General features: G+C 43.0%; 1 protein-coding gene across 1 annotated transcript in view; it reads right to left on the bottom strand.

Moving 5' to 3' along the window:
* MTMR7 (myotubularin related protein 7) overlaps positions 1–16,063 on the bottom strand; it is a 107,155-nt gene that overhangs the window by 59,202 nt on the left and 31,890 nt on the right. Inside the window, exons 2-3 of the mRNA XM_040243153.1 lie at positions 6,269–6,391; positions 3,943–4,105 (exon numbers count right to left, since the gene is read on the bottom strand). Coding sequence (XP_040099087.1) covers positions 3,943–4,105; positions 6,269–6,391 — 286 coding nt within the window. The remainder of the gene's footprint in view (positions 1–3,942; positions 4,106–6,268; positions 6,392–16,063) is intronic.

Below are 16,063 nucleotides of genomic sequence, written 5' to 3'. Positions count from 1 at the left end.
ACCCTGATGCTGGGAAATATTGAAGACGGGAGGAGAAGGGGATGATAGAGGATGAGATGGTTGGATGGTATCACTGACTCAATGGATTGAGTTTGGGTAAACTCTGAGAGTTGGTGATGAAGAGGGAGGCCTGGCGAGCTGCAGTCTATGGGGTTGCAAAGAGTTGGACACGACTGAGCGACTGAACTGAACTAAACTGATTCTCTGATATGGGCCTCCCCCGTGGCTCAGGTAAAGAACCCATCTGCAATGCAGGAGACATGGGTTTAATCTCTGGGTCGGGAAGATGCCTTGGAGGAGGGCATGGCAAACCACCCCAGCATTCTTGCCTGGAGCATCCCCATGAACAGAGGATCCTGGTGGGCTACAGTCCATGGGGTCGCAAAGAGCTGGACACAACTGAAGCGACTTAGCATGCACACATCCTCTGATACTTTTAGAACCCAAAGTAATGAAAGTTAAATTGCTCTCCATGCTCTACTTAATTCAGGCAACTTAAAATAAATGTAATTGAAAAACCATTTAAAGAGGAGTGAGAAGATAACAGTTATTATTGGGTTTTGCACATTTTAAAATAAAAATAACGAGAACTTTCTTGTCTGTTTTCACCAGACAAGTACTCAAATTAAACATCAGGAAGCTGACACTTAGTGGAAAAGGGCTATTGGACCCAGAGTTTAATATCATCAATAAAAAGTAATAAAAATTGTTACTGTAAAAACTGCTTAAGTGGCACTGACTCTGATAAGAACTGCAAAAAGTCAAAGTAAGCGAATGAGACTATGTCAATCCTGAGATGTTAAAAACCACAGAAAATATGCAGAAGAATTAGGAATTTAGATGAGCAGGAAAAAAAAATGCTATTATAAAATGGGAAAACAGACCCAAAAAATGGTTTAAATATTAAAAAGGGCCCACAAATACTACAAGAGAGAAAGATGACAAGTATAAAAATAAACAGCAGGAAGCTAATGAGAGAGAGGAGAAAAGAAAGGATGTGGGAAAAATGAAGCCCTCTGAGAAACAGGGGTCTACAATCAGAAAAATGTATAACCTTATTTGTACATCAGATCTACAGAGTCAATGCATTTCCTTACTTGGGGTACAGCCCAATTTTAACTTATTCCTTTAAGAAGAATTAAAGAGTTCTCTGGATCTGGCTACAGTATATTTTGCTGGGATCTTTTATAGTCCATGACCAAGTCCTTACCAACCTGAATTCACATAAAAGACAAACCAATAAAATCTCGACAAATTTTTTAGTCATTTGATTTATTCTTATCCCAGAAATTGCAATTCAGTGAAGAGAGACTCTCAAGGAGACTCTTAAAACTATCTCTTAATAGGCCTTGACTTAAACAGACTCCCAAACGTTTCTTCTTTTGTTTAAAAAAGAAAAAGTCTCCTCTATAGGACCTTGGAGTTAGCTGTATCCATAAGGAGAGCTGAAAATACGAGCTTTGTATTGATGACTAACCACAATAACCCCAGAGATTGACACTGTGCTGCTGGAACTCAAAGTCATTTCCCCACCAAACACACACATCCACACACTCACACACATCCACACACTCACACACATCCATCCCGCCCCACACACACCCAGACCCCTCTTCTGACATACCTCAAGGAAAGAGAAGGTGTAATTTGTGAAAGGTCCTGGGATGTCCTGAAAAGCCACCCCACCTCCAGGGGAAACCCTTCCACTTTTCCCCACCTCCACCCAGATTCAAAACCCTACTTCCAAGACTGGGCTGTAATATGTCCTAATTATAGCCTTGCCTTTAGCATTAAACTGTGAAGCTGCCTGGGTTCTAGTTCCTCTTTCCACACCCATTCAAGTACCATGTTTTACATAAACTGGCAATTCTAATTCCAATGTTTCACAATGCTGGTGGCCTTTTAAAAAAATCTTCCAAGCTAATGGCTTTAATTCAATTAATTACTATAGTCTCCTTCTTTGGTCTCTGGCTAACACCGAACTCCCAAAACTACATCTTTAAGAAAAAGTGTATATTTTTAAAAGCAGGGGAAACACAGCGGGTTTCCTCCCTGGGGACCCTCACAATGTAAATCTGGGAGCTCGTTGTTATCTGGGGCCAGGGCTCTCATCGCCACCGTGATGGACTCTTCCACTCAGGCCTTTCCCAGTTCTCTGGGCTATTCCTAAATCCCGTTAATCCGGCCAGAGCACATGTATTATCCAGGACATCCATTAATCAGTGACACAGAAACTGCTGGCGCACAATCCCCCTCTCATTCCCTGCCACACGCAGCCCTACGTACATCTTCCCAGAACTTCTGTTCCAATTATAGTGTGCCCTCCAAAAAGTTCAACTGCATTTCTGGCTAACTCTGCAGTTCTTTTCAACACACAGAGATAAAAAAGCCTCAGTGGGCTGACTTGAAAGGAAAGCTAAGTCAAGTCAAAATGACCAGATCCTGACAGCTCCCTGGCAACTCTCCCATCTCAAAACTTCAGCTCCGGGCTCTCAACAGACGATGTGGTCCGTTCATATCATAAGAATTTGAGGACCCAACCAAATGCTTTGAAGAGTTTACAATCAAACATTTTGCCCTGAACCAAAAAGCATTTAGTAAAGTATCTATTCAGTAAAGCAACTGAATATTCACTGGAAGGACTGATGCTAAAGCTTCAATACTTGGACCACTTGATGCAAAGAACTGATTCATTGGAAAAGGCCCTGATGCTGGGAAAGACTGAGGGCAGGAGGAGAAGAGGGCGACCGAGGGTGAGATGGCTGGATGGCATCACTGACTCGATGGATGTGAATGTGAGCAAACTCCAGGAGATAGTGAAGGACAGGGAAGCATGGCAAGCTGCAGCTTCTGGGGTTGCAAAGAGTCAGAAATAACTCTTTGTGACTGAACAACAACAACGTAACTGTAAGAACCTGTCCTATTTCCCTTGTTAGTGACTTCTGGGTGAAAACTACTGTGGATGTCACTGTTTATACAAATGATCTCTTTTCACTGTACACTTCCAAGACACTTAGCAAAGGAACCCTACAGTCCACACAAGCCACACACACAAGAAAACACTTGTGTAGAGCTTCTTAAATTTATAGCTTAGTAAGCTGTAAATGTCATAGATTTATAGCATAATAAGCTGTAAGTCTGAAGACCCTAAGATGAGGGATACACAACCAGACAGTAACTAAAAGCATACATTTTTCAAATCAGCCATTCTTCCTACAAAACCTAAGAAGGTTTTCTGTCGGAGAATCAACATATACATACCTTGAACTGTCACTGATGCCAACCTTGGAACATACATATTAGGATCAAAAAGCAACAGAAAGCAAAATTTAAAAGCCCCCACATAGGTAAAACTGCACTAGACCATTTGATTTGTTTTCAACACAAAACAATTTGTGGGTTTTGTCAGAGGCTTCAATCAAGGTGGCTCAATTACCACATTTGGGGATGATTTCATCCTAAAAGTAAAGCACAACTATAACCTCCCTCCAAGATAAATACTATGAACAATGAAAGAGGCTCATACAGTAATTAACTCAGACAGAGGCCCCAAAAGACAGAAACTAAATCAGTCAGATTTCTTGGCCTCATCTGAAGGCTTGTTGTTGCTTAGTTGCTCAGTCGTGTCCAACTCTTTTGTGACCCCATGGACTGTCGCCCGCCAGGGTCCTCTGTCTATGGGATTTCCCAAGCAAGAATACTAGAGTGGGTTGCCATTTCCTTCTCCAGGACATCTTCCTGACCCAGGGATTGAACTCACACCTCCTGCACTGGCAGGCGGATTCTTTACGATCTGAGCCACCAGGGAAGCCCCCATCTGAAGGCTGGGCTAATGTATAATCTCTAAAGCACTATTAAGAAGCATTATCCACATTTCTTCAACACGATCTGTTACTTTCTTAAGCGTGAGTCCATGCTGAATGTCAGGCCACTCTGCCCTACCTGGCCTCGCGAGGCGGATGAGAGAGATGTACACATCATGGCAGTCCCTTTCCTGCGGGATGATGAGCTGTAAGAGCTGAAAGTTCTTGCAGCGAATCAGTAGAGGGCACCCGGTGGCCGTCGTTGCCTGTTTCTCGATGGTGGCGATCTGACTGTGGAGAATCTACCACCAAAAGTTAATGTCGGTAAACTAAGCACAGATAACAGGTACATAGGACAGAAAGCAACAGGTCTTGTCACAGAGCAGGGTGAGAGCACAGCTCTTAGCAGGCAGCCATTGCTGGGCCTCATTATTCCTTCACCCTGTTACTAGGCAACAGGTCTGGCTCAGCCATTGGTTGGTTGTCAATAAGTTGTCCGGCTCAGCTATTTGTCAGTGCTGCAGAGGGCACTGCCCCCTGGTAACTGACGATGAGGGAACACTGAGGAAGTGATTCAGCTCAAGGGTTGGTAGTGAGGCGGTGGTCAGGTGGAGAGTGAGGTAAGAGGCAGGGTCAGGCCTTCCCCTGGAGGCCCTCCAGCTCACCCAGCCTTGAGCCAGTGGGTGAGCCAGGGGGCCCGGGGAACAGACTGGGGCTGACGTCCTGCGGGGCTCCGGAGCTCTGACTAAAGCACTCCACTAGCCATGGCCCAGGCCTTGAGGAGTGGCGAACCTCTCCCCCATCCCTGTCTCTGTGACCCACTAGCAGTGGCCGTCTGTCTGGGTCACAGTCTGTGAGACCTGGTCTCCCCCCCGCCATTTGGGCGCCTGGAGGAGACCAAGGGGCAGCTGGATTAGGTGCCTGGCTCCCTTAGGGATGACAGCTGGGCAGGGTGTGGGAACCTGGTCCTCTCGGAGCTGCCAGCTGAGCTCTGGCCTTCTCTTAGCCAGGAATGAGGCCTTGGAGGGTGAGAGTTGTGCCCTGGGACCTTGCCCTTTCTTGTCAGGACAGAGAATAACATTCGTTTGGTAGAGATTTATAGGAACATGGTTACCTGACCATGACCTGACCTCAAGAGCAAAGGATCTGACCCCAAGAAGTCTGCAACAACTAACCACGCCCAACCTCACCTTTTGCTTTTAAAGGGGCTTGCTGAAAGCTTTCAGTAACTTTGGGGTTCTTAGGGCATGAGCCACCCGTCTGCTTGTATAAACCTGTAATAAACCTTTCTCTGTTCCAAAATCTAGTGTTTTAGTATTGATGGGCCTCACTGTGCATTGGGCACAAAGCCTTGCGATTTGGTAACAATCTCTGAACCACACATAGAGACAAGAAACACTCTTGACCTTCAGCTGGCTTGCACTCAGTTGACAAGAACTGGTAATGTTTGGGGGTAAGAACCAACTGTCTGAATTTATCATTTTATTTTTCAGTGCCAAGCTTTCTGATAGTCAAGCTCATTATACGAAGCAAACCCTTCAGCCTAGAATTCTGCACAGCTCCAGGTAAGGGAACATTTGGGTCGTCAAAGCTTGAAATGCACTGGGTAGCTAAAATTAAATAAGGTCATGAGAAGTTAGTAAAATAAACCTTGCAATCAACAAAAGTTAGAGACGGTTCCGCTGGGAGGTGCCACCATGCTCCTTAATTCCACATGGAATGCTCGAGTTCAACAGCAACTTGAGATGGTTGTTTTCTAAGCTGTTGGTGGTCAGGCAGGCTGCAGAAGAGATTTATTTGAAAGGAAACCATGCTGAAGTGCTCTGGCTTTCAGGAGGGTCTCAGTCCTCAGTGGCAATGCTTCATTCTTTAAATTCCTCTCCACTAAGTAGGGCGGGCCACCTTCTGCTGCAAAGATCAAGTCTACAGAAAAGGCAGAATCTACAATCCAGATTCTGGTTCTGGTCCTAATGCCATGGTTGGGCAGCTCTCTTAAAATAAGGACCTTCTAATGGTCTCATTGTTATGTAGCAGAAATACCTGATAATAGGACTTTTTCTTTTTTAAATTATGAGAAAACTGTAGACAACATAATGACTAAATGGCCTGCACCACAGGATGCTATGAACAAAGCGGATTGCAAATCACTGTGTAAACACTGTATCTGGTACAGTAACATTATTGAATCTCTACTTGTCAGCTGTGACACGAAGCACTTATACCTCTGGCTATTCCTATGTCTCTCTTTGATGATGTCCAAATCATCAGTATTTAAAGTGAGTAAACAGATCAAGTGGACATGACCCTTTACAAAAAAAGGCAGTGCTCACATTCCGAAAAGAGTGCTCTGAACACCCAACCCCCCTCAAGTCCCACCCTCCTCACCTTGAGAACAGACAAAACAGTCAAAACGTGTTACTTCAAACAGTGGAAAACACAAAAAGCCAAAAATAAGGACCGCATACCCATGTTTCTTTCCTTGTATCAGGTGCCGTTTCCACAAATATGACGTGAGTGGCGGTCAAGTACAAAGTCCCGAGGGCTGCTTTTTTAGAAGATATTCGATCCACCAAGCGGACGTTTTCAACCTAGGGAAATCAGTTTGACACGGTTATCATAAAGCAAAAGAGCTAGTCACAAACAAGAGTCAGCAGGTACTCTCGTGCTTAATCCAAATATGATTTTGAACAAGATCTTTCCAAAAACAAAAGACAAAAACTTGCCCCCTTAAGCTAATTAGATCTCACAAAGGTCTGTATATCAAAAGATACAAATTCACCAATTCCTTAAATGCAACCTTAAACATACCACAAAAGATTCACACACCCTATTTTTTAAGAATATTCTAAGTTTTAAAGAGGTCAATGTTTTTACTTTAATTATATAATTCTAATTTAAGGCAGGAAGTAAACACATGAAAGTTCTTTGTTTACATGTTAACTATATATGAATTGCATTCTATTAAAAAGAAAACAGTGTGTTTTCCTATGCATATCTCAGTTGCCTAAGTGGCCCCAAGGTTGTCTGCTCCCATGTAAACCAGCAGGAATACAAACATACATACAGGAGCAAGAAGTATCACAAGAATGTTCTGTATGCTCCCCAAGAAAATCTGCCAAATGAAGATGCTGATATTTGTAATAAAATCTTTCTACTAAATAGAATTCTCACCCCGAACTATAATTCAAACTGTCAGATAAGACTTCTGCAAACAATTTTTACCAAGTATACACCTCTGAAATATACAGCAATCTCAAGAATACATGCAGCAGGATCACTCCAATACGAAACGTAAAGGAAATGACAGAGTGTTTACAGGGCAAATGAAAACCCACACGACAACAACCCCAATAAGGCAGCCACCTCAAACACCCGTAGAGCATTCCAGCAATGACAGCGGGGCTTAGCAATGCTACTTTCTACTGCCAAGAACTAACCATCTACAACAGACACTGGCTCAGTCCTCATCTCTCAAATCAGTACGTTGTACTCCGTGACTGTTCCATTTCACTTAGCATCATGTTTTCAATCCATGTCTGAATCAAAGTTTATCCATTTGTAGAATATGTCAGTACTTCATTTATCTTCACTGCCCCAAACATGTCCCATTACATGTATATACCACATTTTATTTATCTGTCAGCTGATGGACGTTAGGGTTGTTTCTACTTTTTGGTTATTATTAATAATGCTGCTATGAACATTCTTATACAAGTTTTTTTTTTTCTCATACAAGTTTTTATGAGGACAAGTTTTCATTTTTCTTGGGTGTATATATACCTAGGAATGGAATTGTGCCAGGTCATATGGTAACTCTTTATTTAACCTTTTGCAGAATTCCCAGACTATTTTCCAAATCCAAAGCGGCTGTACCATTTTACACTCCCGCCACTACTCCATGAGGGCTCTGACTTCTCCGTGTCTTTGCCAACACTTGTTATAATCTTTTTTTGATCATAGCCATCCGAGTAGGTATGAGATGGTATTGTGATTTTTTACTTGCATTTCCCTAGTGGTTAAAGATGCTAATGTCTGCTCATGTGCACACCTGTTTTTAATGAAAGTGCTTCCTATACTTCACCATTGAATTTGATGTTGATTTTTTTAAAAAATAGCACATCATGGAAATGACCTGTTCCTAGTTTAATGAGTGCTGATTTTTGAAAATTAGAAATGAACATCAATGCCTTGGAGGAATATTTGCTTTCTTTAGTCTGATGCTATCAATAATAGTAATGGATTTTCTTAACCCTTAAGTCTTGGATTCTTGGTATATGGCCAACTTGGAATCCATGTATTAATGTTTTAATATTCCTTGTATTTTATCTTCTATAATTGTTTACTTTTGTTTTCCTTTTTGGTTTTTCTGCATCTATGCTTTTAAGAAATACTGGCCTACATTAGCCTATTTGTGCCACTTTTATCAGGTGAAATCAGTTATGATTACATTAATTACAAAGCTTTCAACATACAAATTATTTAGTATTTGAGACAAATACAGGCACTTCTTTATACAGAAACAATTCTTTAATAATTCTTCCAATATTTTGTTCAGTTATAGATCCATTCAATGTTTTCTCTATATATATATATATATTTTTTTTTTACTAAATCTCATTTTGACATTCATTTTTTCTAATTATCTTCTTACTGCTAATTTTCAATTTCTTATAATCTTTTCATTCTTGTCTGTGGGCAAATCCCTCTCTCCTCAACCTTCCTCTCATTCCTAATATTGTAAACTATGTTCTTACATTTTTATAATTAGATATGCAGAGGTTTCTCTTCCAAGTAACAGGTCTTGGATTTATGAAATTAATTTTTCTCTTTTCCAATCATTCATTTATGCTTGTGTTGGTTAATAAATGTTTTAGCATGCTTTTTTGAGTATATTATGTGGTTTTCCTTTGTTCATTTTTAAATCCTCAGGTTTGATAAGCTCATTAATTTTCATTCTTTTTGGTTAATAACAAGACTCAAGTCCAATCATTTTCCTTCAAGCAAATCTTTGGCAAGCATCTTATGAGTTTTGTTTGTAATATTATCATTCTTATTTTCTAGGTAGTTTACAACTACAGTCTTTTATTTCTTCTCTGACCCAAGAGTTTTTAAAGAGAATATTTTTCAATTCCTATGTGATTTGATTATGGTATTTAAACTTTTGTCCTTAAATATTCTACTTTGAACTGCCTATGAGAAAGATATCATGGGAGAGGCAGTGGGAGGAGAAGAGCAAGGAGATAAAGTAAGACATTTCTATGGGGAAAAAAACCTCAGTTGCACACTGAAATGTGCCTAGCTAAACGAACCAGAGGTCCAGGGTGATATGAGCTTTCCTGGTGGCTCAGAGGTAAAGAATCAGCCTGCCAATGCAGGAGACATGAGTTTGATTCCTGGATTAGGAAGATCCATGGAGAAGGAAATGGCAACCCACACCAGTATTCTTGCCTGGGAAATCTCATGGACAGAGGAGCCTAGTGGGCTGCAGTCCATTGCGTCTCAAAAGAGTCAGACTGGACTGAGCAACTAAAACAAACAACAAATCAGAGGGTGTTATACCAATTAACAATATCAAAAAGTGGAACATAAATAATTTTCTCTGCACTTAGAACCCATGAAACAAAACTTTATTAGGGTAACCATACTGACCATAAGATAATATTTTAAAGTCAAAGCATCTAGTATGAATTATTCTCCCTATAGAAGTAAAGATATACCACTTAAATTATTTTTAGAAAACTCTCAGTGGAACAGAACAAGGTTCACAGATGGTGGTAGATTAGAACACTTAATGAGATTTTTCCATGTCTTTTTGTTAATTTTGGATGCTGCTGCAGGAAAATTACATTTCAAGATATAGCCATCGTTCTCACAGGTCTCACAGCTGTCAAAAGTAATTCTGAAGTAGGGGGAGGAAAAAAAAAAAGAGATGAGGGAAACACCATCAGCATGATTTCCCAATGATGTAATAAGAAGAAATGAGTAATAAAAATTAAAATTCCGTTGCCTGAGAAATTCTGTGAAGACGGACAGCACACTCAGGGATCACTGCACGGTTTACACTAAGACAGCCAGGACATTCTTGACCGTGATGCTAGAGTCGGTCAATTCTAGACCAAGTGAAATACACCTCAATTGTGCTGATGCCATCATGAAGACCCAATGGCTCCATAACTCTGCCTCACTCCTCGGCTAACTCGAGCCTACTTCATCTATGCATATAAATAAACTGTATGGCAAAAAGGCCTCTTTCATACTTGGAGAAATGATGACCTTTAAGAAACTACCAATTTTCCTTATGACAAAGTTATTGCAATTCACTTGCATGTTCCTGGGAACACCATGCTCAAGACACATTAGGGATCTGTGCTCTGCAAATGGCAGTTCATCTACACAAAAGATATTATATCATTATGAAATATCACGTTATATCAGTATATCCATGTGATATATCCCATTATATCATTAACTATTGGGGGTACATTTTTCCCATTCTGACATTTCTGAAAGCAGAATGCATCTTAAGATGAACATGGTAAGACACTGTGGCATTTCATTGGCAGCGTTTTTTTTTCCTTTACATAAAATCTCGGTGCATCTCACATCACGGGTGCCTTAGATTTGCTGAAATGCAGTTTAGTTTTCGGTCACCAGCGTACAAATGATATTTGAAACCACAGGACTGAAAGGTTACCTCAGGAGAGCATGTCGAGTGAGAAAAGGAAAAGATGTGAGGACATGCAAGAGTGAAAGGTCTGATGGAAGAGGAGGAATTGGAGAAGCAAACCAGGGAGGAATGGCCAGTGAGGAGGAAAATCAGAGGGCACGCTACTGGGGGAGAGTGTGCGGAGGGAGCGGTTTGTATGAGAGAGTGTGTATGCGGAATGCTGCCACCAGATCAAGTAAAGCCAGAACTGGAAACTGCCCAGTGGATTCAGCAACACAGAAGATGCAGGAGGGGTGGTGGGAGCCCTGGGATCAGAAGCCATCACTCAATGGCTGCAGGAGTGAAGGCACCAAAGCTGAGAAAGTGGAGACTCAACTCTTTGTGGAAGTGTGGGCAGTAGCCAGAGAGGGGAGCCTGACCACTCAATATTAATATGTTTAGGATAATCGGCTAACAATTATCTTAAGTAACTTTCTGCTTGAAATTGGTATTTGAAAATAGAACACCTTAAGACGAAATTACCCTGCAAAGCTATATTCACAAACCACCATCAGAACATTCTCCTTTGTGGTGGTGGTTCTTCAGTCGCCAAGTCGTGTCCGACTCTTTGTGACTCCATGGACTGCAGTACGCTAGGCTTCTCTGTTCTTCACTGGCTCCTGGAGTTTGCTCAAACGCATGTCCACTGAGTCAGTGATGTCATGAAACCACCTCATCCTCTTCGAGATAAACCCAAAGAAAGCCTGAAAATGGGATACGGGAACCCAAAGGTTGGCATAGGCAGATGTTTAGGATTCTCACAACCAAAAGAAAGAACAGCAAACATCCGATTCCACTCAACAGAATGCCTTTGTGTGGGATGGTGTTAGGTTCTGGAAAGAACAGAGACTGAATAGGATGGAGTCTTTGTGCTGAAGAATCTTACAGCCTCAGTGGAAAAGGCTGTGCCCCAGTTTAACAGCCTTTTCATTCCCATCCCTGCCCTGCTGCATTTAGATGGGGGTGGGGGTGGAAAAAGGTTTCATCAGCTTTTCTAGGCGAAGGCTGAAAAGCCTCAGTGAGAACACCAGGTCCCACCGTGGCACCACTGATCCTTCCCATCAATCACGGGCAGGCAGAGCCTCTCCTCAACCATGCTCCATCACACCACCTTCTAATTTCAATCTAAACAGAAGTCCTTACTCTCTAACCTGCAGGTCGTTTTGAGGTTCTAGAATCATCTCTATCTGGGAAAGAAAAGCTGCCCTGGAGGCCAGGGAATCTGAAGGGCAGAGCAGGGTTACCTTTTGTTGAAACCAAGGAAAATGAAAGGCTCCGGCCACAGGTCTGGCTTGGGCCAAAGCCCCAGTGCTCAATACCGTATAAAGCATGCTGAGGGCCTCTGCCAGTCACTGGAGGGAAGAGGTCCAGACGCTGCCGACCAGGGAGAAACCAACGTGTCTGCAGCAGCCAAAACTGAAGACAAGTTTATGTTCTAATCTAAGAAAAGCAACTAGAGAAATACTTTGTCGTGCTAAATTTGGTATCATGACATTTTCTAACTCCGGCAATGTGGAAAGTGAAGTATTTGGAAGTCGTGGAGGCCTGGGCTCTGGTTTTGGTTCTGAAAGGGATCCGCTGGGCTCAGGCGGCTGAGCGACTCCCTCTGGGTTCTGACTCCTGCAAAGGACCTACGGCTGTTTAATTGCCTTTCCCCACTCAGACTGCTCTCTCTGTCTGAGGTGCTGCAGAGAGATACTAGAAAGCACACAAAACAGCAGCTGTGAAAACACACACGAGGTTGTGGCTGTTCAGTCACTCAGTCGTGTCCAACTCTTTGTGACCCCGTGTGCAGCATGCCAGGCTTCCCTGTCCTTCACCATCTCCCAGAGTTTGCTCAAACTCATGTCCATGGAGTCGGTGATGCCATCCAATCAAGAACCGACTCATTGGAAGAGACCCTGATGCTGGGAAAGATTGAGGGCAGGAAGAGAAGGGGACGACAGAGGACAAGATGGTTGGATTCACACGATAATGACTCAATATTACATCTCAAGAAATTCAGCCCCTCAGGACTGCGGTTGGCCAACAAAACTCTTGAGATTTCCCCAGGAAGGGAAGCACCAGCCTCAGCCATGAGCGATGCTTCGACAGTCTCTGAAACTGGACCAGAGGCCGCACTGAAGCCAAGTGTTTGGAGCCCAGAGGAGAGAGATGAGCATCCTCCCCACTGGTCCAGGGGTGGGGCCACTGGCCACACCCGGCTCTTCTCAGTCTCCCAGCTCCCATCCAACCTGATATCTTTTCCTCTTTCCTCCTAAAGTCTTTGGAGTCTGGACACAGCTGCCTGAGACTCCCGAGTACTTGGTAAGACTTCCCAGGTGACTTCTACCTTTGATAATTAAGTGTTGTTTGAATTCATGAAGTCTCTTACTACAGTGTTTAAAAGAAAGTCTCCTGGTTGTCTTTCGTGAACAAATAAATCTTTTTTTTTTTAAAGTATGATAATACATCATCTTCAGTTCAGTTCAGTCGCTCAGTCGTGTCCGACTCTTTGCGACCCCATGAATCGCAGCATGCGAGGCCTCCCTGTCCATCACCGTCTCCCGGAGTTCACTCAGACTCACATCCATCGAGTCCATGATGCCATCCAGCTGTCTCATCCTTGGTCGTCCCCTTCTCCTCCTGCCCCCAATCCCTCCCAGCATCAGAGTCTTTTCCAATGAGTCAGCTCTTCGCATCAGGTGGCCAAAGTACTGGAGTTTCAGCTTTAGCATCATTCCTTCCAAAGAAATCCCAGGGTTGATCTCCTTCAAAATGGACTGGTTGGATCTCCTTGCAGTCCAAGGGACTCTCAAGAGTCTTCTCCAACACCACAGTTCAAAAGCATCAATTCTTCGGCGCTCAGCCTTCTTCACAGTCCAACTCTCACATCCATACATGACCACAGGAAAAACCACAGCCTTGACTAGAGGGACCTTAGTGCTCATAAAATTCTTTCAGATAAAAATGAAACAATTATGTAAAAAGTATGTTTACATTAGAATGCCAACGTGATTTTTGAAACATGATATTTTGCAATCTATCTAGCCATCCAATTATTTTTTTTTTTTAAAACAATCTTTCATGGTGACACTCGAGCTTACACGGCACAGAGACCAACCTGGCTTCTTAAAACCCATCCATCCATAGAAAGTGAAAAAAAAAAAAAAAACCCATCAATCAACTTCCCACTCTACTGGCCAGGACATGGCTCAGCGCTTATGCAGAAACCAAACTCAAAATCTTTGCAATGAATGATGAGAACCTAGACGGCACACGGAATCCATTTTTTCTAAAATGTTCTTCTTTGGGAGCACAACATGTCATATGAGCCACAAAATGTGGGGATACGTGACATAAAAATGTGCTGTTTAAAGTGCCCCATGGTGCAAGGAGGGAGACAGCTAGCACGAAGCTGCTGTATCACACAGGGAGCTCAGCTCCGTGCTCTGATGACCTAGAGGAGTGGTTGCGGGGTTGGGGGTGGGGGGCGCCGGGGGATGCAGGAGGGAGGCTCCAGAGGGAGGGGAAACATGTATCCATATGGCTGATTCATGCTGTTGTACAGCAGAAACCAACACAACATTGTAAAGCAATTATCCTCCAATTAAAACTTTTTAAAAATTTAAAATAAAGTGCCCCATAGCCACTGCAGTGCCCCATCCCACTCTGTGGTCTTTTACACCGGAATTAGGAGAGGGTGGCAAGGGTCCCATGGCTGCAACAGAAGCTCCCAAGGACGGAGCCCGCCCTGGGCATTCACAGTCTTGGGTGCGGAGGCTCTTCTGGCTTCAAGCAGATACCACCCCTCACTCACAAACTGCCGAGACTCACAACTGGACGATCCAGGACTAAGATTCCAGAAATGCTGAAGGTCAAGAAGGAAGCACAATTGAGGAAGCTCCCTCTCGACCTCTCCCTTGAGCAGCAGGGGCAGAAGAAGAAAGGAGAATAAGAACAGAAGCCCTGACAACCGTTTCGTGAGCAGCTGCTGAGTGTCAGGTATGTACTAAGTGTTGTTCACACAGTGTTTCTAGCCCTGGCTGAAAGGGAGAAGTGGCGATCCCACTGAACAAATGATACTAGTGTAGTGTAAATCCATCGCCCAAGGCCTCGCAGCTAGAAAGCGAGAGAGACAGATTTCAGACCAGAAGTGTCTGACTCCCACATCCGTTTCCCTAGGTCTCTCCCACGCTTCACCGCTTCAGTCCAGGCCTAACATTGTAAATTAATGGCTCAATGGCTCAGCCTCCATTTGCCCTAAAACTGCAATGAGAGAGCTGACACAGTGAACAAGTGAAAAGTTCTGGCCAAAGCTAAAACTCTGATCCTTCAGTGTAGAGCTTCACATTACAATGGCCGTGTTAACCCCCCCCCGTCTGCCCATTTCACTGGCCTGGGGGGACGCATCCCACATGGTCCCGAGGTAGCCTGGAGGAGCCTGGCTCCCAGGGGGTCCCAGGACCAGCCAGCCGGAGTCGTGACAGCTGCACTGGCGTGTTTCATGTCAGAAGTGCCATGACCTCCTGCATCAGAACCGCATCAGAAATCAAGTTGCACTTCTGCTCACCAACCACGTGTTAACTCTACAAAGGTTTCATTTACGGTAGGTGTCCTTGTGGTGCTAAGCAGGATGGTTTAAAGCCTTATCCCAGAGCTCCTGGACAATGAATGATTCCACCAGTGAGGAACTGCGTGCATGGGAGAAAAAGAGATGAAGCACCATCTCTATAGTTAGGAATGAACAGTGACTACTGACAAATCCATAACAGAGACTTCAGAGATTTCATTCTCGTTCCCATTGAATGTTCACCTCATGTCTGTGACTCCATTCTCCCTTTTAACAGCAATGATAACAGTTTGCAAGAAAGATGGGCTACTCAGTGGTAGCTGCAAAAAATTTTGACATAGACAAAGAAAAAGAAATACACAAGTCTGCAGACTATTTGGAATTGTTATAATCTCTTATAATGGGGGGGAAGCATTTGATTTCTCTCATTTAAAAAGAAGTACTTTTGACACTATTGTATATTTGAAAGTTGCTAAGAGAGCAGATTTTAAAAGTTCTCATCACAAGAAATAAATTGTTAACTCTTTTGAGATGATGAATGTTAACGAACACTATGGTAATCGTTTTGTAATATATATGTGTGCGTATGAGTGCTCTTTGCAACCCCATGGACTGTAGCCAGTCAGGCTCCTCTGTCCATGGGATTTTTCCAGGCAGGAACACTGGAGTGGGTTGTTATTTCCTTCTGCAAAGGATCTTTGCAACCCAGGGATCAAATTCACGTCCCTTGCGTCTCCTGCATTGGCAGGCAGATTCTTTACCACTGAGCCACCTGGGAAGCCTTTACATCTATTTATCAAATCATTATACTACAGACCTCAAACTAATACTATGTTCTGTGTCAATTATATCTCAATAAAACTGGAAAAATTACATGGTAAAGTGTTGCATAATAAATTTGATTGCAAAAAAATTTTTAATTGAAAAAATTAAGAGATACACATTTCTCCTAAGTTATAAGAAGTTGCTTGAACACATAAAAAGGGGTATTCACTAAGCTTC

Source organism: Oryx dammah, unplaced genomic scaffold, assembly GCF_014754425.2.
Source record: "Oryx dammah isolate SB20612 unplaced genomic scaffold, SCBI_Odam_1.1 HiC_scaffold_7, whole genome shotgun sequence".
In the NCBI taxonomy this organism is placed as follows: Eukaryota; Metazoa; Chordata; class Mammalia; order Artiodactyla; family Bovidae; genus Oryx; species Oryx dammah.
This window is presented reverse-complemented; position numbering and strand designations above follow the sequence as displayed.